Source organism: Syzygium oleosum, unplaced genomic scaffold (assembly GCF_021117445.2).
Source record: "Syzygium oleosum isolate NSW1041296 unplaced genomic scaffold, Sole_v2.1 Sole_v2.21, whole genome shotgun sequence".
Taxonomy (NCBI): domain Eukaryota; kingdom Viridiplantae; phylum Streptophyta; class Magnoliopsida; order Myrtales; family Myrtaceae; genus Syzygium; species Syzygium oleosum.
This window is the reverse complement of record NW_026607505.1, coordinates 5,497,657-5,524,135: the sequence shown is the minus strand read 5'-3', so window position 1 is coordinate 5,524,135 and position 26,479 is coordinate 5,497,657. Positions and strand designations below refer to the sequence as shown.

Here is a 26,479-nt window from a genome sequence, read left to right as displayed (position 1 = left end):
AGACCAAGACAAAACGTGGAAGTGCTCCTTCGCTTTGAGTGTGAGGAAATCTATATTGCCCAAAATCAGGCCAACTGAACACTGAACAGATTTAGGTGTTGAAAAATCTGGGATCATATGATCCTTGGCTAACTTCCAAGGATCAGCCATTAACATAAATAAAGTAAATCCCCCATATTAGATGTCTTACATTCACTACACAGCTATTTTTTCTAATTTGTGGTAACATAGGGAAAGAGTCCTATCTTTTCACAAACCAATCAACTTACTTAAGTTTGCCTGTGATGTTGTACTTCTTTGGATATACAGCAAGGACATTAGTGAACCAAAAACAATAATTATAAAGTGAAAGCTAGAAAATACAGCAAAAATCCACTAATAATAAATCAACCCACTCATAAGAGTAATATGCTAACATGAATGATTAACGACACTGCGGGTCTTAGTTCCTCACAGCTGACACAGCTTGTGCAGAGGCAATCAATTGAGCCATTACAGTAGCATACTGAACAGCAGTGTGTTGTGAAGTATAGTGGTCTGAGAGGCCAAATTCTGAAAAGTTCGGTCCTACATGAATAAAATGACCTGGCAATGATCTTTTTGACAATGCTTCTTGCCATATATCAATGAAGTCTTCCATGATTTGTCTGGACTTTTCCAATGAAGAAATTGGCAAATACTCCACCTGCAAGACATAAGCCAAGTGCCTCTTGAATTAGTTACCACTGGACCTAACTCTCCAGTCGGCATGCAGCTAACACTGAAATGAGGGGAGGGGGGATGATATTATACATTTTTCCAATTTATCCAAAATGGGTGGAATTTGTCAAGTGTGAGAAGTAAAGGTTCCAGAGATGCTAAGAAAATACATCTCATATCCAACCACTGGTATGCAAGAGCCCAGACCACATAACATCCTTGTTTCCTCTTTGGACAATATCACCCCCTCACCATATAATATCGAGTTAGCTGAAAATCTTCATGTAAACATCATATAACTTCGAGGAAACAAGAGAAGGAACAGCCCTCCTGCTGCCATTCTTCTTTATTAAGGCCCTAGAACCTCAATTTAAAGGCAGGAGAAAGTAAAGTGTCCTTTGGTATGAGAAAACTATTCAAAATTTTGTTTTCCATTTTCAAAATCTACTGGAAATGTGTTTGGCGAGATTTTTCCAGATATTGTTTTCAACAAAAATACAGGAAAGAGTTTTCTCATTTTTCTTAGCCTAACTTCTAAAAACATTTGAAGTTGTTTTCAAACGTAGACACACATGCAAAAGCCTCAACACGGTTATGGTCTTTCGTTTCTGAGCAGGATCCTTATTGTTCTCCTAAGCTTTGAAGAAGCTTTTCTGAAGCTTTTCTGGTCTAAATGAAAGCTTGGGCAGCTTCCTTGTCAACAAAAACTACTTGAGAATATTTCTTGTTCAAAATTTCTGTAAACTTCATAACAGTTATATTTCTTGTCTTTCCCTTTTGGCAAGAGTCTGACCAAAGCTTAGAGAAGTTTCCTTAAGCATCTTCACTTATAAATGAAAATGAAGAAGGAAAGAAAACATGATTTTGCACTGAATTGACATCAATTTCATGTAATTATGTAGCAGGGACTTCCTAAACGGATTCATATATAGGCAAATTCAGAAGATATCAATTTGCCAGATATGGAGCAATTATTAGAATACAAATCTAGTAAATGATCACATCACAGAGGATGATAAATCTAGAACTAGAAAATATTTAGTAAGATAGTTGAACAAGATGAGACATAAGATTAAACACGATGTGATCAACTAAAGGACATAATGGACTATAAAAGTAAGAAGATATCAAGCATGTTCTCAGCATTTCGTTTTGTACGAGGATTCTCATTTTACCAACGCAACACATTTAGTCATAAAAATAGAAGAATGACAATAAAAAATATATGACAACGAAAACTAAAAGTACTTTTGTAAAACCAAACAGGCCTCGAAGTCACAAACACAAATATTCAGCAGATTCCCTGTTAATTATCTTCATTACCGTCAATATCTATTCCTACGCAATCTTCGAAGATGTTAGAAAAATTGTATATGATGTGGGCAAAAGTCCCACATCGGGCAACTGAGGAGATATACCGAGGCTTATATGAGTTGGGTTCCCTCTCCTACAAAGCTAGCTTTTCAGGATGAGTTCTTCCACCCCTCGTGACACATCAAGTTGGTATTAGAGTCACTCCTTGAACGACCACCTTCTGGCACTTTATTCTTGGGGCTGCGGTCCCTTGGCAGTGGTCTAAGGCTGCATCCTCAAGGCCATTCTGCGAGGTCGCAGAATCATGAAGAAGGGGAGAATGATGCAGGCAAAAGACCCACATTGGGTGACTAAGGAGATATTCTGGGATTCATAATGGATTGGATTATCTCTCTTGGCAAGCTAGTTTTTCGAGATAATCTTCCACCCCTTGTAACGCATCAGTATACTAACTGGAAAGCTTAACTACCGACATATCGAGAGCTTAAGCAATCCAGATACCGCATATGCTGGCAAGGCAGTGTTGCCATGCACGATTCTTTAAGGGCACATTGCAACAAATGCATAGAATTGACTGAAATACTGCTAAGTTTGAAGTGATGTGAGAAAAACAAATTCAAGACCTGATTACACATTAAATAGCATTTGAGTACCGTTAAAAAACAGATACTGGAAAGTCTCAGCATAATTTGCAGAAGCTCGTCACTGAGTAACTCTTGTTCCCAAAGAATTTCGAGGCACACAAAGGCACAGAACAGGAAATGCAATATAAGCTCATTACCTCCATAACAATCCCTCTCAAATTCTCCGAATGACTCGGAACAACTTTCCCCACTCTCAACTGAAAGTCACCGAGTTGATACTGAAACCCCTAGGAACACAACAAGGAGGCAAAAAGCTAATTACTCTTCTCGTAATTGCAAACCAGATAAAAAACATATTGAACTCAGATTCACAGAAACTCGAGCAATCACTGCTCGTAACACGCACATCATACACGAAAGCACGCCGCAAAGAAACTAAGCAGAACAATAACGCGCATCCGACGTCCTACCTCGAATATAAGCGCGACTCTCGATTTGTAAGACTGCAGCTTCTCCATTATGTTTTGAACCGAGACGTCGGATTCGATGACTAGCCGGTGAGTCCGGAGCGTGAAGTAGTACTTACTCGGCTGCTCCGGCAGCGACATGCCGATGAAATCCCGCGGCATTTCCGGCGACATTGCCTGGTCTATACATCCATCGACGTTTCAGATCAACAAAAGCTAAGTCGAAACGCTCACGAAAGATCAAAAAAAAAAAACAAGAAACTCAAAGCACGCTCGCTCGCGCGCGCGCGCAAACGTAAACGAATCGTCGCGATTCACCTCGGAGTATAGGTTTGTAGTAGGTGAGGGTGGCCTTCCACCGGCCTTCCTTGACGCCATTGATGCTCTCGACGCACTGAGAGACCTCCGCGAGGATCTGGCTGTTCACCGTCGTCCCCGGATTCGGCTGCCACTGCAGAACCCTAGCACGGCGACATCGGAAAAACGCGGGTCAGCGCGCGAGAATTCACGGGGAAAGTGCGGCGGAGATTCCGTGAGATCGGCGGCGATTGGTACGAGATCGGAGGATTACCACTTGAGAGGCATTGGGCTTCGGCGAGGAAACGAGGGGAGAAACTGAAATCCCCCCGACGGACGAACGAGCGACCGAGACGCGGTGAGACTGACCCGCTTCCGCGAGAAAATGCTGCGCCCGAGAATCTAACCGGGCGGGCCGGGCCGGGCCGGGCTTAAAAAATAGCCCGATTTGGAAAAAGTAATCTTGCCTTAAATATTTTTGTAAAAAGATTGGATTTATTTTTTTTTTGGTGGAAAATATTTGAGAGGTAATGATTTGATTTTATATCTTATTTATTTATTTTTTGGTCATGAGGCTAAGGATTTTCGTAAAAAAATTAGATTTATTCTTTTTGGTGGAAAAAATTCAAGAGCTCATGATTTGATTTTCATTATACATAGGTAGGGGGACCTAAGCATGTTTTTACGAGGTTTCATCTCGATTCTTGTCCTAACAAATGTAAAACTTCTAAAAGGTATGTCCTTTCCTTAAAGAAAATAAAGATGTAAGGGGAATTGGGGTACGAGTTGTGCAAGCACCGACATGCCCCATAATATGGGGACTGGCTGGAGAAAATCTCGTATGAGTGAAAGTTCCATTTTTTTTTTTTTAGGTTTTCTCTTGACCGAACGCCAAGGACCTAAGGAAATGATTTGATTTTCATTATAAATCGGCAAGGAAAAAATATAGTTTTAACATAATAGGCAAATACCATAAAAAATCAAAACTATACTCATTATGACACAAATATCCAAAAATATTTTTCATGTCGCTAAAAATCTTAAACTTGCCAATTGCGACACAAAAACCTTGAACTTTTTTGTTTCATAAAAAAACCCTGAACTCATGCTGGGGTGACAGTTAAAAATCCCAAACTATTCCCATTGTAACATAAATACCTCTAACTTTTTTTTGTCACAAAAAACCTTAAAATTGCTTACTATGACACAAATGCCTAACCTTTTAACCCAAACTGTACCCTCTATTACAATTCCATCGACGGTAGATTTGTCACACCGGTAGGGTTTTTTATGAAACAAAAAAATTTAGGGTTTTTGTGTCGTAATGGGCAAGTTTAGGATTTTTAGCAACACAAAAAACATTTTTGGATATTTGCGTCGTAGCGAATATAGTTTTGATTTTTTTGTAATATTAAACCTGACCGTTCTTTTTTCTTTTCCTTATACATTATTAGATTTTGATCATATTTTTTGTCCTCAATTTATCAACTTGAATTCACTTTAGGAGTTGATTACTCGATAATAACATTCTTCTTGTAGGGTCAAGCGAGGATTTTAGTGAATTATTTTTGTCTACATCAAAGTAAGTGCCTATTTTGATTTGGACGAATCCACAGAACATTAACTTCGTTATAAACATGAAATCATCCCTTTAAAGCAAGTCTCGATGGTTAAGAACCTTGCTTAAAAATGATTGACAATTCTAAGATTCTGATAAGAGAAAGGCTTTTTTTTTTTCATTTTGAAACTTAGGTGTATGTATTTATGATATTCACATTCATAACTCAAATTAAATTAGAAGCAATGTGAATATTTATCGGGTTACTATTTCGAGAATATTATCTGTTCGGTGTACGAGTTTTATATATTTTTTACTATCTATTTAACATTGATCGACTTCATCGCTAATTTCAAGTAAAACCATGCGAATCCCATACCGAAAACTCTAGAACCCAAAGCTGGAAAAGGATTAACATTTTTCGCACACTTAATTTTAGAAAAGCAACTATGTTGATCAATTCCATACTTTTTTCGGTTGGTTTTTCTAGTTCGGTCCCTAGGGCATTATTCTTGTCCTGTTTGATATGTACTAACTTCGATCCCTTTAAGCTTATGATAGAGTTTCTAGAGAATAGATCATCTATATCAAAAAGTTTTAAAACTTTGGGTCAGTTGGGCATTCAAGCATCTTAATCTCAGGTCTTAAGAATGAGTAAGACGGATCGACCGAACTGGGAACCGCTTAGATCGGACCGAATTGACCGATTCTAAGCAGTTTTAGGAGGTGCCGGTCGAGTCCCGTTCCTATTTTTGGAACCAGTGACCGGGCGGTTCAGTTGCTGGTTTTAGAGCAGAAATTGGACCGGACCAATTATATATATAGTAAAAAAGTTGTTAGGCCCACATTTTTTTAGCATACATATTTTTTGCGCATACTTCTATAGGGAGTTTTCGGCATGGGATTCGCATAAACTAGGAACCAGTCCTCCTGGTCCGGTCCTCGATTCTTGGGTGGGACTAGATCGAACCGGGCCCAAGAATCGGTCCCCACCTATGTAGAGTGGCAAACTATACTAGAACGAAAGGACCGAAAGCCCGACCCATACCAGACCGGGTCTCCCGTCACGATTTCATTCGGGTCGGGTGGCAACAAAAAACCCTTACCCCGTGGTGTCCGGGTCGAGTCAGGCAACCGGACCGCTCGCACCGTTTTGGAGATCGGGGACGGGGCCCCGCTGGGCCGATTCGGGCTTCCGGTTCTCAGACACGCCACCGAGCGCATCCAACTCCGAAATCTCACCAGAAAACAGTCGAAAAGCTAAAGCTCAGTTCAGAGTCCTCGGCCATTCACTATCTTCTTCTCCGCGGATCATCTCTGCTCTGCTGTAGAGAGAGAGAGAGGGAGAGATCATCGGCCAGACGGAGGAGCCTTCGCCGGAGCATACGGTGGAGCTAGGGTTCCTGCGCGCGCGCGCGCCCCCGCCCGCCGCTTCTCTTCCCTTCTCGGCTCCCTTGCTCGCGTGAATCGCGGTTTCGCGCGCTGCGGAGACTCGATCGTGTCGTGGAGAGCTCGGAGGGCAGAGGGCCAATGGCGTGCGTGTACATACCGGTGCAGAACTCGGAGGAGGAGGTCCGGGTGGCCCTCGACCAGCTCCCTCGGGACGCTTCCGACATCCTCGACATCCTCAAGGCCGAGCAAGCGCCGCTCGATCTCTGGCTAGTCATCGCGGTAAGCTCGCCTTTGGCTTTCCAGTTGGGGTTCCGCTTCGTCCTGCATTGGTTTGTTGTTGCCGGTTCGGGCAGTTCGGTTCCCGCGGCACGTTTTCTTTGGGATTTGCTGTTTTCTTCTTTCGGATTTTCGCGGCGTTCCGCGTTTTGTCTAGTTCAGTTTGCACTTTCAGTTACGTTAGCTTGGTTGCTGACTTTGTTTTGACGCAGAGAGAGTACTTTAAGCAAGGGAAGATCGACCAGTTTCGACAAATTCTGGAAGAAGGCTCAAGTCCCGGTATGTTTTGCACTCCTTGTTTTTCATACTAGTGGCGCCTAGCCTTTTCTCTGTGTTTTCCTCCCTCATTGAATATCCATCCCTTTCCTTCATAGGGAAAGGAACTTCTCCTTGTCATGGCAATTGCTATTTAAATTACGACAATCTTTCTTGCTAATGTCTTTATCGATATTATTTACAGAAATTGATGAGTACTATGCTGATGTGAGGTATGAGAGGATAGCGATTCTCAATGCTTTGGGGGCTTATTACAGCTACCTCGGGAAAATTGAGACCAAACAGAGAGAAAAGGAGGAACATTTTATTTTGGCAACCCAGTACTATAATAAGGCATCGAGAATCGATATGCATGAGCCTTCAACTTGGGTTGGAAAAGGTAAGATAGTCCCCACTTTGGTCTTGTAATATATGCTGGGGAAAATCTATAGTAGGCCTCACAAGAGTTAGGTGTTGAAATGTTTGTTCAGTTGTTGAGTTGAAATTGTTGAAATTCTGTAGTTGCTTGATATATTGCATCTGGCTCAGTGTGCCATATCTTTAGTCTTCATTGATGGAATCCTAATATCATCACATTTCTCCTGCTTACAGGTCAACTTTTACTTGCCAAAGGCGAAGTAGAACAGGCATTTGCTGCATTTAAGATTGTGCTAGATGGAGATCGGGATAACGTTCCTGCTCTTCTTGGTCAGGTTATGTTTGCTGACATCCTGCGTTGTGATCGTACTGGCTGGATACCACTGATTTCGTCTTCTGCTTTAGATATTCAGTGTCTAGGATACTTGGACGCATTTAACCGTTGTAGAAACTGAATTACTCTTTGATCTTTTATTGCCTAAATTTCCCATACTAGTCTTTTTTTGTTCTAAAACTTGGACTTTCATGTCTTTAGGCATGTGTCGAGTTCAATCGCGGACGGTATTCCGATTCCTTGGAGTTGTATAAGGTTTGTGATATCATCATTTTTTCCTAGTTTGGGACAATCATGATGATTTTAGATTCGTTACTGCATCATGATACTTAAGTTCAGTAAGTAGTGTCATGTCGAGGAATTTCAGTTGAAGTGTTCAGGAATGCCGTCAATCTGAATAGACTATTGATGTTGCCCTTTACTCATTGTCTTCATTTAGAGGGCCTTGCTAGTCCACCCTGATTGTCCTGGAGCTGTAAGACTTGGCATAGGTCTCTGTCGCTATAAGTTGGGTCAATCTGAAAAAGCTAGGCAAGCATTTCAACGGGTTCTACAGGCAAGTTATATGGTCATATCGCCTTGATTATGAAGAGATATTTGGCCTTGCTTCACAGTTTGTATTAACTCCGTCATTTATAGGGTTTTCAATTTCATTTAACAGTTAGACCCGGAAAATGTCGAGGCCCTTGTTGCACTTGCAATTATGGATATGGGTACAAACAAAGGTTATTTACTCTCATTGTTTGCTTTCTTATATTGGATAATAGGGACGTTTGTTGGATTTAAGATATATCACTGCTGATAGATCGCTCTGTTTTCTTACAAACATGTTCAGCGGGCGGAATTAGGACAGGAGTGGAAAAGATGCACAGGGCGTTCGAGATATACCCATACTGTGCAATGGCATTGAATTATCTAGCAAATCACTTCTTCTTCACTGGGCAACACTTTTTGGTTGAGCAATTGACAGAAACTGCCCTTGCAGTGACCACTCATGGGCCAACAAAGTCACATTCTTACTATAACTTAGCAAGATCTTACCACAGCAAGGTTTGCTCATTGTCTTGCTTCTCACATCTTAAAGATGTTTCTTTAACAAAAACAATAATGTAGTAATGCAGATGAATCAATTGTGATGAGTGTTACCATGTAAAATGGAAAGTCTCTCTCACTCTCTCTCCTCGGTCGCTCCTATGCCTTTGCCTAATGGGGGCTTGCTTCTTGTCAACTTTAGGGGGACTACGAAAAAGCAGGTCTCTACTATATGGCTTCTGTCAAGGAAATCAACAAGCCACATGCATTTATTTTTCCTTATTATGGTCAGTTCCTTCCCCTTCTTCAATATTTGCTCATTGGAAAGAGGAAACACAAACAGATGATACTTGGGATGGAGAAATATCAAATTTAGAAAGATGGAATCGAAAGTGGATTTTATAATTAATTGCATGACGTGGAAAGTGGATTTTACAAGTGATATCATCCTGAAGATGTGTTGACTCAGTAATATTATTCAATTGTCTGTTTTGTATGAAATTGGAAAATCTTTCTCGCTGCCGGTATTTACCTTCTCTGATTAGACTTTAATGAGATATATTTCTTGGTGTCATTTACATTTCTTTCCGATAATTTCTGGTGTGCGTTGATTACTATGCGTTAGGTCTCGGTCAAGTACAACTCAAGTTGGGAGATTTCAGAAGTTCTTTGTCAAATTTTGAAAAGGTTTTGGAGGTATATCCTGATAATTGCGAGACATTAAGAGTAAGTTGGTAACAGATGCCCGTGTCGTTTTGTGATTTACTTGTTGGACTTATTTATTGACTCACTTTTCTGAGAATTACACTCTCTCTCTCTCCCAACTTGAATAGGTTCTTGGGCACATATATGTGCAACTCGGGCAGATAGAAAAGGGACAGGAGTTTATGAGGAAGGCTACAAAGGTTGATCCACGTGATGCCCAGGTGACCAACTTTGTTGTTTTTTCTATCTGAAATATTCTCTTTAATCATGATGGCTGTGGCCTTGATGCATACCTTTGTTCTTTGTATTCATGTAACATGCAGGATATGAAGTTTACCATATGTTTACATTCTTGACCCTCTTCTTGTCCTAAGCACGCGTTTTGTTAATTGGAATTAAAATTTGTGAAGCATCATTGCATGCAAGTCGAAGATGGTATTGCATTCTTTCTAGGGTAGACAGACTTTGTGCATTCTCAGGAATGCAACATAGCATGCCATCCCTGCAAAAGTCCAGAGATATATAGTATGGCAACACTTGAATGTAAATACTTTGCGTGACAATGTAGCAACACATTGATAATTGGTTTAATGTTTCACTGGTGGTATGGTGGAGATTACTCTTGGATGCAAATGCTTTGATGGATACAATAGATTCATTGTCTTGCGAACGACTTCTCTTTTGGCTTTGAGCTCCGTCTGTAAATGCATGGGGTGCCTTATAGTGAATTTCTCTTTACCTGCAAGAATATAGATGGGCCTTCAAAGCTTGTGAATCACTGCCCACCTCAATGTGACAATTGAAGAATGACATTTTAATTGACTGAATATTTCAGGAAGAAAATTAGCTTGTTTGACTGAATATTCTGTTAGCTCTTGGATTTAAATGCTTTGATCGTAGTATTGCTGCACCTGTTGAAAATTTGTTCAAACTTTTACACTGTTGTTATAGTGGGATAACGCCTTGTATGATAATGCTTTGATTGATATTGTGGATTCCCATGTCTTGCTAATGATCTCTCTTTCGGCTTTGAGATCTTTATAAAGTGGGCTACTACACCCCTTGGTTGTCTCATGGTGAATTTTTCTTTACTTATCATTGAAGGATATATGCCATCCTAAGCTAGTGAACGGTTAGCCACCTCAATATGAAAATTGAAGAACGACCTTTTGCTAGAATATTAAATTAACTTAATTTTTTTGTTAGCTCCATGGTGCATGGTACAATTACTGTTCAAATATAAAGTATGGGTTTGTGGAAACTTGATTCAGGCATTTCTTGATCTGGGAGAATTGTTGATATCATCGGACACTGGCGCTGCTTTAGATGCCTTCAACACAGTAAGTGCTTTTTTTATAATCTTTTGGACTTATATAATTGGGTGATGTTAATGTGGAGAGGAAAGTAAAAGGTTGTTTATATTAAGTTATTTTTGTTCATATTAATTAGAAAGTTTTCCAATGCTGGATATGGTGGTAGTAATCAGGTTATAATATTATGGACAGCTGGATACATATGTATTGTCCTTAGATGGTGTAATCTCACTGTCTTCATCCAATACATCGAGATCAAGAGAACAGACAATTGGCTAACTTAATAATTTTAAAGATCAAAACCGGTTTCTGTCATGGATGGTGTTGCGAATCTTTAAGGATTCAGAGCCAAAGAGGTCATGAATCTCATGTCTCTGATTAATCGATCGATGGAGAATTGTAATAGTCCTGTATTACCTGTTCATCCTTGAGACAAATAAGAAGAAATTTTACCCAGTAACGTAGGATAATACATGCACGTGGTTGATTGATACCTTCAAATAAATTATTGAGACCATCAAGAAGGCATGTCAGTCTTCTCATAGCAAATGGGGGAAGAAAAGTTTGATCTCTTCAGATAGCAGGTGATCTAATATTCTGGATCCAACTTGTTTCTCCTCTCTTCTTTTGAAACATAGTCAGTTGATCCAAACTTGCCTTCAACTTGTCTCGAGCACTGAAGACCCCACACCTCACTCAATCTCACATAACCTCTTTGAATTAAACTTTCTGCTACATATCAGCCAAAGATATTTTTTGCTACATTGTTATTGGCATGATGAATAGATATATTTATCAATAAACCCCCTTTTCATAATTGACATTTTGCCCAACAAAATGCCGATACACCTTAGCGCAGTCCTTTACCCTCTTTGTGAAGGCAATTTTTATTGCCACTGCAGTAGAGTTTCATTGGAATTTACCTTGCATTGTGGCTTGTTAATTTTGTTATCATTCTTACATCCTAACAGGCTTGTGGTCTGCTGAAAAGGGGTGGCCAAGAAGTGCCGGTAGAGTTGCTCAATAATATTGGAGTTATCTACTTTGAAAGGGGAGAGCTTGAGGTTAGTATTCAATATTCTAAGTTAGTGCAACTTCCAGTATAGGTGTATACATCTATGATTTACTTGGACTTCAAACCACACTTCCTGTGGGCTAAAGTAGTGCCTTTTGATCCTGGTACTGGTTTTTTATAGCAGATATGATCATAATAAATTTGATGTCATTCTGCTGTTGAAGTACATTTGATGTTTTTCTGTTTTCCAGCTTGCTGAGCAAAGTCTCAAGGAGGCTGTTGGTGATGGCATATGGCGTTCTTTCATTGAGGGAAAAGTGAATGTCGGCGCTGCTGATGCTACTGCATGTACTCATCTTTATAAAGATATGCAAATATTTGCACAACTTGAAGCTGATAATGTAAACCTGGAATTACCGTGGAATAAAGTGACCGCACTTTTCAATCTGGCAAGATTGCTGGAGCAGCTGCACAGAATGGAAATTGCAAGTATATTATATAGATTGATAATATACAAGGTATGTCCTCATATTTAGATGTTTTATCAACAATCAAATAACAGTAAAAAATTAGCATTAAAAGACCTTGCTTATTTTATGTTCTGACTATAAAAGAAAAATTTTGATGCTTATCCTTGTGTAAATTAAATTGTGGTTTTTAAAAAAAATTCTGATTTGGATATGTTCTATAGGCTAGTATCTCTGTGTCCTTTAGAGTGAGGAGACAGGAACCCAAGTCACAGCACATTTGTGAATAGCTTACAGTACGCACAGAATTATGTACTCTGGAAATCCCAATTTATGAATGTTCTGGTCTCATAATTCTACCTTTTGATGTAACGATAGCATAATCTAGTTCTTCTGGCTTATGTTTCTAATTTCTAGACATAGAGCTATCACTTTTCTTGAAATATTCGGGGTCATACCACTTGAGATTTTCCTTAACTTGTCCTTTTCTTTTGCAGTATCCTGACTACATAGATGCATATCTGAGGCTTGCTGCCATCTCAAAAGCTCGGAATAACATTCAATTAAGCATTGAACTGGTGGTTATTCACCCTGTATCATATCATCCTTGGTTGTACTTTTTCTGTCCTCCTGTTTTCTCTGACTTATTTGCCCTTTCTCCTGTGTTGTTCAGGTGAATGATGCCTTGAAAGTGAATGAGAAGTGTCCAAATGCATTGTCCATGCTTGGAGAACTAGAGCTTAAAAATGATGACTGGGTCAAGGCGAAAGAAACATTTCGAGCTGCTAGTGAAGCAGCTGACGGGAAGGATTCTTACTCCACACTCTCTCTGGTGAGTGTTTTTGAAATATCAAATTTTCACATTGTTGGAATCTTCGCCCCTGAGGGAGTATACACGTGAATCGGTGAACAACGATCTACACGGAAAAATCTTTATTAGTTTATCCATTTGCAGTGTTGGATGCTGAATGTTATACCATTGACATTCAAAATCTTTTTTTAATGTTCAGGAAAAGCTTGCCCTATTAGTCTGTTTTCATAAGGAGCCTCGTCTTTGAATTATATCGCAAGAAGGCCTCACCTTTTGAATTTGATTCTATAAACCTAGTCATGATATTGCTGTTTCATTTCGTCACTAAAGGTTGAGATGTCATTCTACATGTCACTCGAAGTGCCATCTTTTCAGAAGAAATGACGCCGTTTTGAGCTTAAATTCCAGAATGGGGTCGTTTCATCTGCTGAGGTGGCTATCCAGGTGACAGGTAGGATAACAGATCAGTGTTTGACGGAGAAAAGAAATGGCGGCTTAACGAATGGCAATTACGAAACCAATCTAAAAAGTGCAGTCTTCCTGGGATAAATGGTGGGGCTATTTCTGAAAATTGATCTAAAATTAAATGGTGAGGCTTTCTTTAAATATTAGAAAATATTAGAACAAATATCCATTCCATTTCCCCACCACTTAGTGATTTACGTGTGTGGTGGCATTGTTAAGGGGAACTGGAACTATTTTGCTGCAATGCGCAATGAGAAGAGGGCACCCAAGCTAGAAGCCACTCATTTGGAGAAAGCAAAGGAGCTTTATACCAAAGTATGTGCCTCCCATCGTTGTTGCATTTGCTTTCTTGATATATTCTCGTTGTTAATTTCTTAATCTATTTCAATGTAGTTATGTACTGTCTTGTGCTCTAACTACGGTCTACATGCTTTTAGCATGAGCGTATTTGTGAGTTAGAGTTTGGGAGAAATGTTGATGGCTGGTAGCCTTATAGTTATAGTGCCAGGAAGCAGAATAGAGGACATTAAGCAGGACAAGTATACATATAGAATCTGTGGATGGAGGGTTGGATAATATATATACTCATTGCTAGTTACTGGTTAATCTAGTATAACTCAATTGTACATATATGAACAAAAAATATACATCTATACGCACACACACACACACACATGAATGAATGCAAATTTAAAAGCCTAAGTTTATGACATGCATGATAAAATTCAATACATGCAATATCAGTGTTACGTATTATGACCTATTAACGAAAGAAATTTATACTTAAACATTTCAATATGTTGTCTAATTTTTCATACTGTCCTAATAGTTTCAAGTTTTTTTCTCAAGAAGTTTTTGTTATTAGTGTAAAATTACCCGGAATGTTTGATACACTCGAATACGAGAATTAGTTATCCGACAGTCTTCTGACTAGTCCTTTTATTTGTGTAAGAAATTGAACTCACTCAAACCTTGATGGAGTTTTGTTTATTTCAACTCCAAAAGATGGTGTTATTCTGCAAGTGCAATCTTCGACAATAGACGGGACAATTATTAGCTCAAATGAAAAAATTAGAAGCGACCAAATTAATTAAGGCATTACTTACTAGCTGACAAGCTGAACGATCAGAGTGATCGATGCAGAAATCCAATTAAGGCATGTACTACTGGATAGTTGACCGTATGTGTAAGATAGTTTCTAATGGTCATTCTGGCATCGACAGATTTTGGCTGATTCTTTGCCAGACTTAAAAGGGGCATTGCAAAAGTTGATTTTTCTTCTCTTCTTAATATCATTTAATACTGGTGAGAGAACATCAATATCCGCATCTTTTTCAGTTCCTCTCTTATATGTCTGTTTATAATCTTTGTTGTTTTTATTTTAGTGGTATTTGACACACTCGACATAAAAAAACCCTAATTTTGCAAATTATTGCATATTTTGTAGGTTCTAGTTCAGCATAATTCCAACTTATATGCTGCCAATGGTGCTGGAGTGGTCTTGGCTGAGAAGGGGCAGTTCGATGTTTCAAAAGACATCTTCTCGCAGGTAAGCTTGTACTCATACTGCGATTGTGTCATGAGAACGTCTTTTGTTAATGCCATACTCGTTGCTGACTAACAGGTTCAAGAAGCTGCAAGTGGAAGTATATTTATTCAGTTGCCTGACGTGTGGATCAATATAGCACATGTTTATTTTGCTCAAGGAAACTTCGCATTGGCCGTGAAAATGGTAAGCTGGCGCTCTCTCTCTCTCTCTCTCTCTCTCTCTCTCTCTCTCTCTCTCTCTCTCTCTCAGACTTGTCCAAGGACATCCATGTGCTTACTTCACTTGATTGTTATGCAGTATCAAAATTGCTTGCGGAAGTTTTATCACAACACAGACTCTCATATTCTTCTTTATTTGGCGCGCACTCATTATGAAGCTGAACAGTGGCAAGACTGCAAGAAAACTTTGTTAAGGGCCATCCACTTGTCACCTGCAAATTACGTATTAAGGTTTGATGCTGGTGTTGCAATGCAGAAATTCTCAGCATCGACACTGCAAAAAGCAAAGAGAACGGCAGATGAGGTTGTTTGAAGATTCAATGCTTGGTTTTATCATTCCTCTTTGTTTTCTCGCTTGTTTCTATGTTCTTTTTCTGCTTGATTAAGGATTAAGTCAACACCGGTGATCAGTTATGCACTTGCATATTGGTAGAGAAAAAAATAAATAATGGATAAACAAGCATGACAGAGAACTTCACAAGTAATAAATTTTGTTGCACATGTTGAGTTCTGAATTTTGCCTTGTATCATTGTTTTCAATCCTTTTGGACTCTAGTTTCACACTTGTGGCAATTGAGCTCCTGTAATTGGACGATATCTTCAAATGCCTTGAGAAAATAAAGCCTATATAATTTTGTGTTTGGCTCTGTGCTGACTGAATGACTATTCTGACTGATGGGATTTCTTCTCCTTCAAAGTAGCAATATTGAGTCTTTATACTTCGGATGTTATAGGTGCGCTCAGCAGTTGCTGAGCTTCAGAATGCTGTACGCGTGTTTAGTCAAATGGCTGCTGGTGCCAATCTTCATTATCATGGGTTTGATGAGAAGAAAATTGATACTCATGTTGGATATTGTAAGCACTTACTTGAGGCTGCAAAAGTTCACTGTGAGGCAGCTCAGCGTGAGGAAGAGCAGGCACGGCAAAGACAAGAACTTGCGCGTCAGCTTGCACTGGCTGAGGAAGCCCGCCGGAAGGCTGAAGAACAGAGGAAGAAGCAGGTGTGCTATTGTGAATTTGCTCTGACATCAACAGATTAATTGAGCTCTTCTCTATTTGCTTTTGTTGTAAAGATATGACCTCATTCCTCACCTTTTCTCATTATTCACTCAAAACAGTTGGAAAAGAGAAAACTGGAGGATGAGCAGAAGCGGGTTCAGCAACAAGAGGAGCACTTCCGGCGCGTAAAGGTGAGGGCCTGGAAATTGTGCTCTGTTGCAATTTTTCTCGTAGTTTATATGAAAATTGATCTCCACACATCTTGTAATGAAAAGAGAAAATGAGGAAAAAAAAGGAATTTGTTTGAAGTTTTGATTTCCAAAGAATTTGTTTCACATGGCAGAGGTTCTTGTTGGCTGCAAATGGTCTCTTCTATTAGTAGCATGTCACCTGGAGTTTAGGTCGTGACAATCTACTTGGTCTGGCATTTGCTTTGAGAAGTCAAAACTATTTTTACTTGTGATGCAGCTTATGTAGGAAATTGGACCTGTTTACTGTACGAAAATTATGCACCATTGATGGGATGATGTGAACTCCCAAAAGTATGCACTTGATCTACATTTTGAATTTACACACATTTGGATGTACATGATCTCTAGGAACAATGGAAGAGTAGCACACCTGCTTCTAAGCGGAGGGAAAGGTCTGATGCTGATGATGAAGAGGGTGGCCATAGCGAGAAGAGGAGGAGAAAAGGTGGTAAGAGAAGAAGGAAGGAGAGAAGTTCAAAGTCCCAATATGAGATGGAGGAAGCTGAAGCAGAAATTGATGATCAGGAATATGAAGATGCCAGCTTAAATTACGGGGAGCCTGTGGATCAAATGCATGATCAAGATGACGAGGCCGAAGAAAATGCCCAGGATGTACTTGCAGCAGCCGGGCTTGAAGATTCTGATGCTGAAGATGAGGTAATGAGAACTGCTTGTAACTCTTTCTTTTGATTACTAGCGTTGTCTTTATGAGTGGCAATTGTCTCCTTTCAAAGTTCATCGTTATTAACAAGTTACAGCAGTTTTAGGTGCCAAAATCTGATGGTAAACCATGAAGCATGCTTATCAAATACTCATGGACGGGATCTACTATGATGCAGTTATTCAATTCTCTCTTGTTCTGATATGTTTTGCTATTTCCTGTAAAGGCTGTGCCTCCCCCGAATGCAAGTAGACGGAGGAAGGCATGGTCAGAATCAGACGAGGAGGAGGAGCAACAGCCAGAAAGCGGCCTGGTCAGAGAGAATTCTGCAGAGCTTCAAGAGAGCGATGGGGAATTTAGGGCAGAGAAAGAGAAGCCGAATCGAGACGAAGCAGTCGAGGATGAAGATTAGAACACATTTCAACCCAATCGCTGGGATGGGACATAATCGAAGAGATCCTCTCTTTCGGTCTTTTAGTAGGGAGTCCTTTGCAACCGGGAATCGCTGTGCTGTCTATAGAACATCATCCATCTATTTTGGCGATCCCCAGTCTATTTTTTACCTAGCAACACTTTTTCCGTAGATGAATTGATGATCCCCATCCATCAACACAACAACATTTGTCACAGCTTGGTAACTCATGTATGAAACTGAACTGCAAGTAGCTGTTGGGGAGGCAAAACAAATAGAGGTGTTAAAGAAAAAAATGGAATCTCCTTCTCTCTCTCTCTCTCTCTCTCTCTCTCTCTCCTCTTTTTGGGCTTAAAACGACAGTACTTTGACTGAGTGAAAGTTGGTGCAGAAATAATAGCAGAAGGCATGAAGGGTGTCAGAAGAGGAGTGGAGGGGGGGGGGGGGGGGGAGGGGGGTGGGTTAGTTAGGTGGGCAGATGACAAAGAGGCTCAGGTGGTTTTCTGGCTTTGGGGTGGTGGGGGTGGTGGTCAGACTGACTCTGAATGAATGGGGGAGGGGTGGGTGGTCGGGTTGATGAGTCCCCTCCATTTGCCCTCCGAATAATGTCACAGTCCAGTCCTCGTCCAGAGTCTCTCTGTTCTTGCCTTCTTTTGTTTTCTCTTTTGGCTGAGCATAAGTCACTTTCTATGCATCTACAATATCACCCCAGAATCTGAACTTGGACACCCACCCGCCCCCACCCCCCGCCCCCCCTCCCCTCCACACTCTCTCTCTCTCTCTCTCTGGCCTTTTGTTTAAAATTTTTTTAAGTGTTTTGAAGTGATGCGACCAGACCAGACCCACTACCCACCAGAAGGTTCAGAAACGGACAGAGAGAGAGAGCCACAGTGTCAGAGTCAGAGTTTCGTCAGACAGTGGGGGTGCTCTTTTTTAATGCCAAAGCTTCTCCTGTTCCTTTTTTCGCCGGTGAAAAACAGACGCTTTCATCACGTGGACCAGTGAATAAGTAGAGTCACATTTCCTATTCTGAGACCCTGGTTGCGTCACCATTGTCGCCATCTCTGTTTTTATCGGGCTGTGAAGTGCATATATGCAATGCCCAAGCTGTCATTCGCAAATTGACATTTGGGTAAAATCCTCGTGAATCTCCATAGCTTTGTTTCGACATTTTGTGACTTGAGTGCCGAGATTTTTATGATAACACAAGTAGAGAGGATGGCTGGCTGGCTGGCTGATCATCCCCACTAAAAAAAGCGAAGTAGAATGCCTCAGCACTCAGCAGGTGAGGCTTCACTTTTGGCGCGAAATCTCACTGGAAAAGTCGTATATAATTGGTAACCCAAGAGTTTTACCTCGTTTTCGTTTTGTCTTCTTCCTTCCAAATCTGAATTTTGTGACAGACAGAAGGGTCATCGATTCCCTGTGTTCGTTTTGCATTTCCTTCTAATTGGAAATGTGGCCAGCAATCTATCATTACCAGAAAAAGCCCCTTCTTATCGAGTGTTTGATTCCACTTAGCATGAAAGAGCGGGATCTAATGAGGGAGATTGAGGGCTTTTTCTTTTGGAACCGGGGCTTTTGTTCTCAAGCACAAAAGACCCAACAGACAAAAACTCGTTTGTCTTTCTCATGTAAAAATTTTACCCAACTAATGAGAAAAATTCAAGCTACCCATGAAAGGAAACTCAAAATACCAATCAAATTCGAAAGCTCAGAAGCGCAAAAAATTACTTTATTATTCTTGTTTTCGTGTATAAATTGTGAGGCGGTACTGTCAAGCTGTCATGGGTTTGCTTCATATTCAGGAGCACACTCGAACATGGACCACCCCCCCACCGTATAAAAGAGAGGACTTCGATGCTGGTTTCCTAAATGCAATTGCCTTGGGTTGATGACAACAAAAGACGGGCCCACTCTGCGCTCTGCACCAACCAGACTGGGCTGAATCATAAGAACTCAGAAACGACACGACCGAGTGATGGGCCCATATGGGCCCGCCAACCATCATTACAAGTTGGGTCTCTTGTTCCCCTCCGAAAGCAACCGAAACCCATGAAAAATGAGGGGAAACCCAGAACAAAAGGAAACACATGATCTCCCATGTCACCTTGCCAAGAAACAATCTTGCATTCAAAAACAAAACCCACCTAAAAAGATCTCATCTGTCATAAAAGGGAATGCGGAGAAAGGACAATGAAAAAGATTTGATAACTAAAGCACTCTTCTTGGTCTATCAAGCAAGAAATGACATAACTTTAGAATCAAACTCCAACTCATCTCTAGCAACACCCACCACCCAAAAAAATAACAAAGCAAAAAAAAAAAAAAAGAAATCCCCCGACGTACAAGAAGAAAATGGAAGTCCAGAACGCTCTCAGGACACACACACACACACACAGTAGTCACAGCTTTCAGATCCCCAGAGATAGTCCTTCTTTCAGGGGTCAACCATCTGCAATCAAAGATTGAGCTCACTTAGCAGAAAAAGCCAGAGAGAGAGAGAGAGAGAGAGAGAGAGAGAGAGAGAGAGAGAGAGTTCTTTTTTGTTTTGTCGAGTGCTTGAGATACTATCAAACAAGGCTGTGACTTTTAGCTTCTTGTTTTGAATTAAGCATTGAAAGCAAGAGCCTGCTTTTAAGGGCGTGAAAATAAAGGTGGTGGAATGTGGCTAACCATAATTTCTTCTGGAATTGAATGCTGGGAAGTCGTTTGAGGAAGAGGGCATGGAAATGGACAGCTTGGTCGTCGACATGGATGAGCTATTCGATGACTTGTTGTCTTCCACATCAACCCAAGAACTGTTGTCTCTGCTCTTCATCGGCCCTTCATCGAAGAACCTGTGGATCGTCTTCTGGGGCTCCTCCTCATCTCTCTCCATCTTCATGGGCATCATCAGCTCACCCTTCACGTCTTGCTTGTAGTGCTTCGAGACATCACTCAGGCTCTGAAGCTGCAAGTAGGAGTAGTCGCTCTCTAAGGCCGAGCAACTCCTCTGCTTCGAGGAAGAGCTCATGGTGAGTGGTGTGAGCTGCCAAGAGTCATCCATGGATGAACCAGAGAAGCTCCTCATGCTCCCACTTGGCTCTGCAAAGAAGGCATGCTCATCCACGTGGTTCTCCTTCAGCCCGTAAAGGTACCTGTTTTTCCTTCCCACAAAAGCAAGAGACATACCTTGCCCACATCAGCAAAGGATCTTTGAGCAACCAACTTTCAACATAAAAAAAATCAAAAATTTAGTTTCACAAGAAAAGTAACCTGTAATCTTGGCTGCTTTGGGAATATGAGCCAGAGTCGAGCAGGAAGTTGGTGGTGGTGCTGTCTTGCGCAGACAAAGCGATGTTCCCAGGTGGCCTTGAAGAGAAGTAATAAGAATGGTGAGGATGGTTTGGGTGGTTGTGGTGGGAATGGTCATTGCTGGAGAGAGAGGAGAGGGACTGAGGGTTTGTGGCTGGACTATGAGAGTAGTAGGGGCTTTTGTTGGAGGGGGTGATTGATGCATTTGGTGTTGGGGTTGGTGAAGCAGATGAGATTGATGACAAAACTTCCACAGGCTTTCTTGAACGGTTCTTGCCTCTGTGCATGTGCCTCTCGCAGTACTTGGAATCTGGGTAGGCCTCTTTAGAGCACCTCCACTTCTTCCCATCTGTTCTTCTGCACCTCCCTGGCTCTGGGTCTATCTTCTTCCCCAGACCCATTTGGAAACAGTTCCATCCCACTGCACCCACTAACAGAACACGACCATACCAACAAAAGAAAGAGAACCATCAATTCTTAGCCAAAAAGGGACCACAAACAGCAAAAGCCCAAAAGAAAAATAAAACCCAGAAAAAAGAAGACCAAAAGTTCAAAAGAAAAGATAAAACCCAGGACAAGATAAACAAAAGAAAAGGATTGTTGGTGTTGGAGAGAGAGAGAATACCATGTTGGGGTTGGTGAGACAGGAACTTGGGAGAGAAAGGGGAGGAGTCAAAGCAGGAGGGGCTTCTCTTGAGGGAGAAGAGGAGGTCAGGAGGGATTGGGATGCCAGAGATGAGGTACTTGTAGATGAGGGCTTGGTGCTCCAGCTCTTGCCACTGTGAGGCTGTGAAGGGGAATCTGCTGCTCATTCCACCACTCATCATATGCACATACACGATATGTTCAAGCCCACAGCTGAAGGAAGCAAGCAAAAGTTGAGGAAATACAGAGCAAGAACAAAAAAATATGAGAGAGAGAGAGAGATCAGTATTTGGGCTTTGGAGGGAGGGAGTAGAGTAGGTATATTTATTTCAGGGACCATTGGGCTGCAGAATCTTCTGTACATGGATAAAACTCATGGTTCTGATTGCAGTGCTGCAACATCTCTCTCTCTCTTCCCTGTGCAAGTGACTTATTAGTGTGTGTGTGAGAGAGAGAGAGTCTGTGCACATATTATGACTGCAACGTCTCTGCAGCTTCTGGTCCTGCAGCTAAGCTGCCTCTGTGGCAGCTCTTGTCTCTGACATCTCTCTACGGAAATCCATAAACTAAACACTGAGAGAGAGAGAGAGAGAGAGAGAGCTTAAGCCAAAAAACAAAACAAAAAACAAGATAGCTATATTGAGATTTTCTTTGTACTAGAGATATGCATGTTAATATAATTATGTAAGATTGTGTATTAATTTTTTTAAGAAATTGTATGGTATTTACAAGTGTTCTTAAAATACTTACTAAATTTGCTTAATATTCAGAAATTATACTTCTTTCCATTTAGCTACTAAACAAGTAGTCAGAAGGCAATCTTTAACAGAACTTATATATAATTATATATTCTAAATGACATATACTTCGAGTAATGAAACATATTCAATTCTTAATTAAGAGTCTGTTGAATCGTTTTATATAGTGATTTGGGCATGTTAATCTTAAGACACCGAATCTTGTACATAAAAGAAGGAAAAGAAAGAAAGTCTAAGCCAAAAACAAAAGAAAGGCTGTGGGGGAGTGAATATTATATGAGTTGGTGCCTGAAGCAAATGCCCAGACTGAGAAAAGATTGTACGGGCTTGTGACAGCTTTTACTGCTACTAACTCTTTTACTTTTCTTCCTTCTTTCCTCTTTATGTCTTTAATTTTATTTTCTCTTTGGGCCTGTTCATTTTTTACTTCACACACAGACACAAGTGGCCAACAAAAACCCCACTTACATTTTGACCTTTTTCAATTTGGGAAACTTAGAAAAGGATATATGCAGTGTCTGGCTTTTCTTTTGCTTCTGAAAAGAATCATGAAACTTAGGAAGGGGAAGGGAAATGGGTTTTGTGTTTTGATGATGTTCCTGCTTCATCACCATTTTGGACAGGCTAGTGGAGTCATCATTGTGTAGCAGGTTTTAGGGAAGCAAGATCAAATCGAGGAATCGGGTTTGGAGGATTTCTCAGGGTTGTGTGACCAAAACCCTTGTGAAGGTTGGTTTTTGTGGACTAATGGTTCTTTCTAACTTTATCAACGCAATACAAGGCACAAAAATTTCTTCCTATCTGTCTAAACGAATCAATTGCTTCTCGTGTAAATCTCACCTCTTCGTACCACTTGAGAGGAACGCAGTTTGCAATCTTCCATCTATTACAAAAGCACCAAACAAAGTGACTATGATAATAAATACCGTTTATTAATGTGCTCGTGTAGGAAATGTTAGGTAGAAGACGAGTGATGTAACGTAGAACAGTCAACATATTCAATATCATGATTGATGGTGAGTTGATAGGTGGAGATCCTCGTCTTAATTCGCCTCAAAAGATTAAAAAAAAAGGTGGATAAAGGTGCGCGTTGCTGTGTAACAATCCATTACAAATTGGATTTGCCATTACACTCAACTCACTCTTGGCCATTGCATAGTCACCATCTTTTTCTGCAGATCATGTATTTTCAATATGACTCTATTTCCTAACTGAGTTTTCAAAAGACTTAGATAAATTAGCTATTTTTTTCTGAAATGCTACAGTGTTTCACAGAAGAATTAGTGACACCCAACATTTCAGGTGGTGATTCATGTGCAAGTTCAAAAGCTTTAAATTCTCTATTTGCATGGGATTCATTGATGGGGGAATCAAAGTAAAGTCATTTCATGGCTTTATGGTAGTCCATTCCCCCCTAAGCATTTAACCTAAAGATTCTTGCTTAAATGATGGGCATGTACTATCTAGTTGAGTTTTGAGACATTCAAAAGCTTTGAGAGCCAAAAAAAAAAAAAGATGAAGTGAGAAAGAGGGCTTGAATTGAATTTTCTTTTCCTTATTTTTTGGGAGTGGGTTTGAATGCATTCGATGGCCCTTTGGAGGCAATGCTTAGAATGTAAGGTTGGGATAAGTACAAAGAGAGAAGAGAGAACAAATAGGGCACTGGGTCTCCTCTCATGGCAGGCTCGAACACATGCAATTTCACCTTTTCATGGTACAAAGTCCCCACTTTGACTCACCATCCCCCCACAGCTCCATTCTTGAGTAAAAGAGCAGGCCTTTCCTTTAAACACCCAAAAAAGCAAACCCCAGAGAAAATCCTCCAATGCAGTGAAATCATCATTGGACAGAGACATTATTCAAGTGCACTCTCATAATAGTGTGGGCAATTTGTGTCTCAAATGCCTTGTGCTGTATCTGTGCTTCTGTAATTCTTGTATAGTATGTGTGACAAGACATTAGAACCGATATCGGGTTGTTTCCCGACGACACTTTTTTGATTCGCAATGGACTAAGACCGAAGTCATTCAACCAAAGTTCCCAGAATGACCATTTCAAGCAAAAATTGCACAACTCTCCATTTATTTTGCGAAAAATATAATATTTCTAAAAAATGTTTTCCAAGAAAATAACAATATTTTTCAATATTTGACTGAAACTTATAAAGTGAAAAATATTTTCCGCCATTTGATGTGGAAAATCCGATTTGATTTTACTAAATAGATATACACTATTCGAGCGCTAGTAACTTGCCCATGGTTAGCTGGAGAACCGGGTATGGGCAACAAAGTCTCAGGTTTGATCTCGATGGACCTTGACCTAGGCGATGAGGATTAGGGCATAGGGACCTAAGTCCCGGGCCTGGCCTCCATGGACCTGAGTTGAGTGCGAGCGCCGAGTACCGGGCCTGGCCTCGATGAACCTGAGTGAGAGTGTCGAGGTACCTGGCCAAGCCTCGATGGACTCAAGCTTAGGCACCGTGGATCAGTGCAGGGGCACCTGGATCCCAAGCTCAGCCTCGATGAGCCCTAGCATGAGCACCAGGTACTAGACCCGGCCTCGATGCACCCTGGCATGGGCATCAAGGTCTCGAGCCTTGGCCTCGATAGACCTTAGCTTAGGCACCAAGGGGTCGAGCTCGAGTGTCGAGGACTTAGCATGGTCTTTGGGACTTGCCGGGCCTGAGTGCTAGGGACTAGAGCTCAAGCGTCGGGGACACCAGCACAGCTTTTGTGGACCTAGGCTTGGGTGTTGGGGATCCAAGCTCGAGTACTAAGATCCTACACTCAGTCTTTGTGGACTCAAGCTGGGCCTTAATGGTCTCTGACACAGGTATTGGGGGCTTGGGCCCAAGTATCGCAGTCTCGGACTCAAGCGTCGAGGACCTGGGCACGGGCACCGGGGTCATGGGCTTGGTCTCAATGGACCCAGGCTCAGGCGCCGGAGACTTGGTCTTGAACATTAGGGTCCCAGGAACCACCGCTAGGGTTTTATTACGCCCAAGTGTAGAATTTCATGTCCAAACACTAATGCCTAGTCATATTTTGATAGATGATTACCGATTTTTTTAAAAAGGAAATCATTTTCCTGAATTTAAGCATAGATTTTCTATTACTCATGAAAACATTTTCGGTTAATTTATTTTCCTAAGCAAACCAAACGTCAGAAAATAAAGATATTTTTCACGAAGCAAAGGGAGCCTTAGGTGACTTGAGAGACCGTGTGGAGCTACATAATTCTGATCCTGGGGAGCCAAACCCTACATTTACAGCGCAATTCACCGGAGCATCACTTCCGTAAATTTCTCCGGTAGGATTTGTTACTTGAAGAGTTATGTACTCTTCATAATCGTTCTCGTTTAATGGTGCTATTTCATGCAAATGTGAAAAAGGTTAGTGGTGCCACTTCACAAAAAGGTTAAAAAGATTAATGCATGACCCAAGGCTATATTTGAACAAAATGTTAGTGGCTATTAGGAAAATAATATTTCTAAGAGAGACTTCAAATTATACCGGACCAATTCTGCGGGACCAAATTCATCATAATCATCTCGAATAGTGACTATCGACTCATCTCACTTGATTTCCTACGTTGCAAGAATTTTCAACATTTCTTTTTGGGATAAATGCACTAAAAGTTTTAAAACTTGTTACGAAAGTGCAATTGAGTCCCAAAATTTTCAAAAAAGTGCAATCAAATCCTAAAACTTACCGTGAAAATATAATTGAGTCATAAAACTTTCCAAAGGTACAATTAATTAAAGGCCTTGATTGAATCAATTTAACAAATTTTTAGACTGAAATGCACTTTTTGAAAGTCTTAAAACTCAATTGCACTTTCGTGACAGATTTTTGGACTTAATTACACCTTCATGATAAATTCAAAACTTCCAACGCACTTATCCCTTTCTTTTGTTTATGAAAAACGAAAACTCTCTTTTGCTTCACGATCCACTGTTCTTTAGCTTTAAAAAAATTAATCAGCAACCCTGAAAACAGTAGATCAATCTCATTCATAATATTGTCGAGGTGGTACACCATAAAAAAAAAAAAGGAAAATGACATTGCTCTTCAATCAAACAAAGTGGATCAATGTCAGTCACAAATATTTAATGGCATTTAATTCCAAATGAATTGGGAAAGCAGAGAGAAGAACCCAGTAAAGATTCTGAAATGAAAGTGCCCAAAATTAGAAAGTCTCGCTGATCAACTCAGTCAACATCTAACTTCAGGATACACAACAAATTCAGAAGGCCCTTATGATTAACTCTGCAGAATTCTCAAGACAGCAATTAATACAAACTTAAATTTTAAAAAAAAAAACAAAA

At 40.5% G+C, this 26,479-nt stretch overlaps 3 protein-coding genes across 4 annotated transcripts; 1 reads left to right on the top strand and 2 right to left on the bottom strand.

The window, feature by feature from the left end:
* Positions 1 to 304: 304 nt before the first annotated feature.
* Positions 305 to 3,772, bottom strand: LOC115671046 (mediator of RNA polymerase II transcription subunit 20a-like). Its single transcript, XM_030592498.2, has 5 exons — positions 3,636 to 3,772; positions 3,383 to 3,525; positions 3,068 to 3,246; positions 2,795 to 2,884; positions 305 to 685 (listed from the first exon to the last, which is right to left on the bottom strand). Exons 1-5 carry the CDS (start codon positions 3,647 to 3,649, stop codon positions 443 to 445), a joined length of 669 nt encoding a protein of 222 aa, XP_030448358.1. The 5' UTR covers positions 3,650 to 3,772; the 3' UTR covers positions 305 to 442.
* A 2,426-nt stretch (positions 3,773 to 6,198) lies between these two features.
* Positions 6,199 to 17,767, top strand: LOC115671045 (protein CTR9 homolog). Of its 2 annotated transcripts, none has more exons than XM_056320872.1 (24): positions 6,199 to 6,590; positions 6,800 to 6,866; positions 7,048 to 7,242; positions 7,455 to 7,555; positions 7,756 to 7,809; positions 7,994 to 8,114; positions 8,220 to 8,279; positions 8,390 to 8,604; positions 8,789 to 8,873; positions 9,212 to 9,312; positions 9,420 to 9,512; positions 10,563 to 10,631; positions 11,576 to 11,668; positions 11,871 to 12,137; positions 12,584 to 12,664; positions 12,760 to 12,918; positions 13,582 to 13,677; positions 14,810 to 14,911; positions 14,987 to 15,094; positions 15,209 to 15,433; positions 15,864 to 16,130; positions 16,248 to 16,319; positions 16,728 to 17,036; positions 17,267 to 17,767. In XM_056320872.1, exons 1-24 carry the CDS (start codon positions 6,450 to 6,452, stop codon positions 17,450 to 17,452), a joined length of 3,267 nt encoding a protein of 1,088 aa, XP_056176847.1. In that variant the 5' UTR covers positions 6,199 to 6,449; the 3' UTR covers positions 17,453 to 17,767. The 2 variants fall into 2 exon arrangements, with proteins under 2 accessions (XP_056176847.1, XP_030448357.1); XM_030592497.2 differs by having other exon boundaries at positions 6,200 to 6,590; positions 7,994 to 8,110; positions 8,216 to 8,279.
* A 1,791-nt stretch (positions 17,768 to 19,558) lies between these two features.
* LOC115671010 (growth-regulating factor 1-like) lies at positions 19,559 to 21,868 on the bottom strand. The gene is made up of 4 exons (XM_030592441.2): positions 21,375 to 21,868; positions 20,711 to 21,179; positions 20,129 to 20,601; positions 19,559 to 19,907 (listed from the first exon to the last, which is right to left on the bottom strand). Exons 1-4 carry the CDS (start codon positions 21,574 to 21,576, stop codon positions 19,900 to 19,902), a joined length of 1,152 nt encoding a protein of 383 aa, XP_030448301.1. The 5' UTR covers positions 21,577 to 21,868; the 3' UTR covers positions 19,559 to 19,899.
* Positions 21,869 to 26,479: the final 4,611 nt, after the last annotated feature.

What these genes read in the sequence shown, in the direction of transcription:
- LOC115671045 (XM_056320872.1), top strand. Translation starts at nt 6,450, where the DNA reads ATGGCGTGCGTGTACATACCGGTGCAGAACTCGGAGGAGGAGGTCCGG. An exon ending in ATAATTGCGAGACATTAAGA is followed by an intron (nt 9,313 to 9,419) that starts GTAAGTTGGTAA and finishes CAACTTGAATAG; the next exon opens with GTTCTTGGGCACATATATGT. An exon ending in CTTACTCCACACTCTCTCTG is followed by an intron (nt 12,919 to 13,581) that starts GTGAGTGTTTTT and finishes GGCATTGTTAAG; the next exon opens with GGGAACTGGAACTATTTTGC.
- LOC115671010 (XM_030592441.2), bottom strand. Translation starts at nt 21,576, where the DNA reads ATGATGAGTGGTGGAATGAGCAGCAGATTCCCCTTCACAGCCTCACAG. An exon ending in GTCTCACCAACCCCAACATG is followed by an intron (nt 21,180 to 21,374) that starts GTATTCTCTCTC and finishes GTGTTCTGTTAG; the next exon opens with TGGGTGCAGTGGGATGGAAC. An exon ending in CAAAGCAGCCAAGATTACAG is followed by an intron (nt 20,602 to 20,710) that starts GTTACTTTTCTT and finishes TTTTGTGGGAAG; the next exon opens with GAAAAACAGGTACCTTTACG.
- LOC115671046 (XM_030592498.2), bottom strand. An exon ending in CTACAAACCTATACTCCGAG is followed by an intron (nt 3,247 to 3,382) that starts GTGAATCGCGAC and finishes ATGGATGTATAG; the next exon opens with ACCAGGCAATGTCGCCGGAA. An exon ending in TGAGAGGGATTGTTATGGAG is followed by an intron (nt 686 to 2,794) that starts GTAATGAGCTTA and finishes TATGTCTTGCAG; the next exon opens with GTGGAGTATTTGCCAATTTC.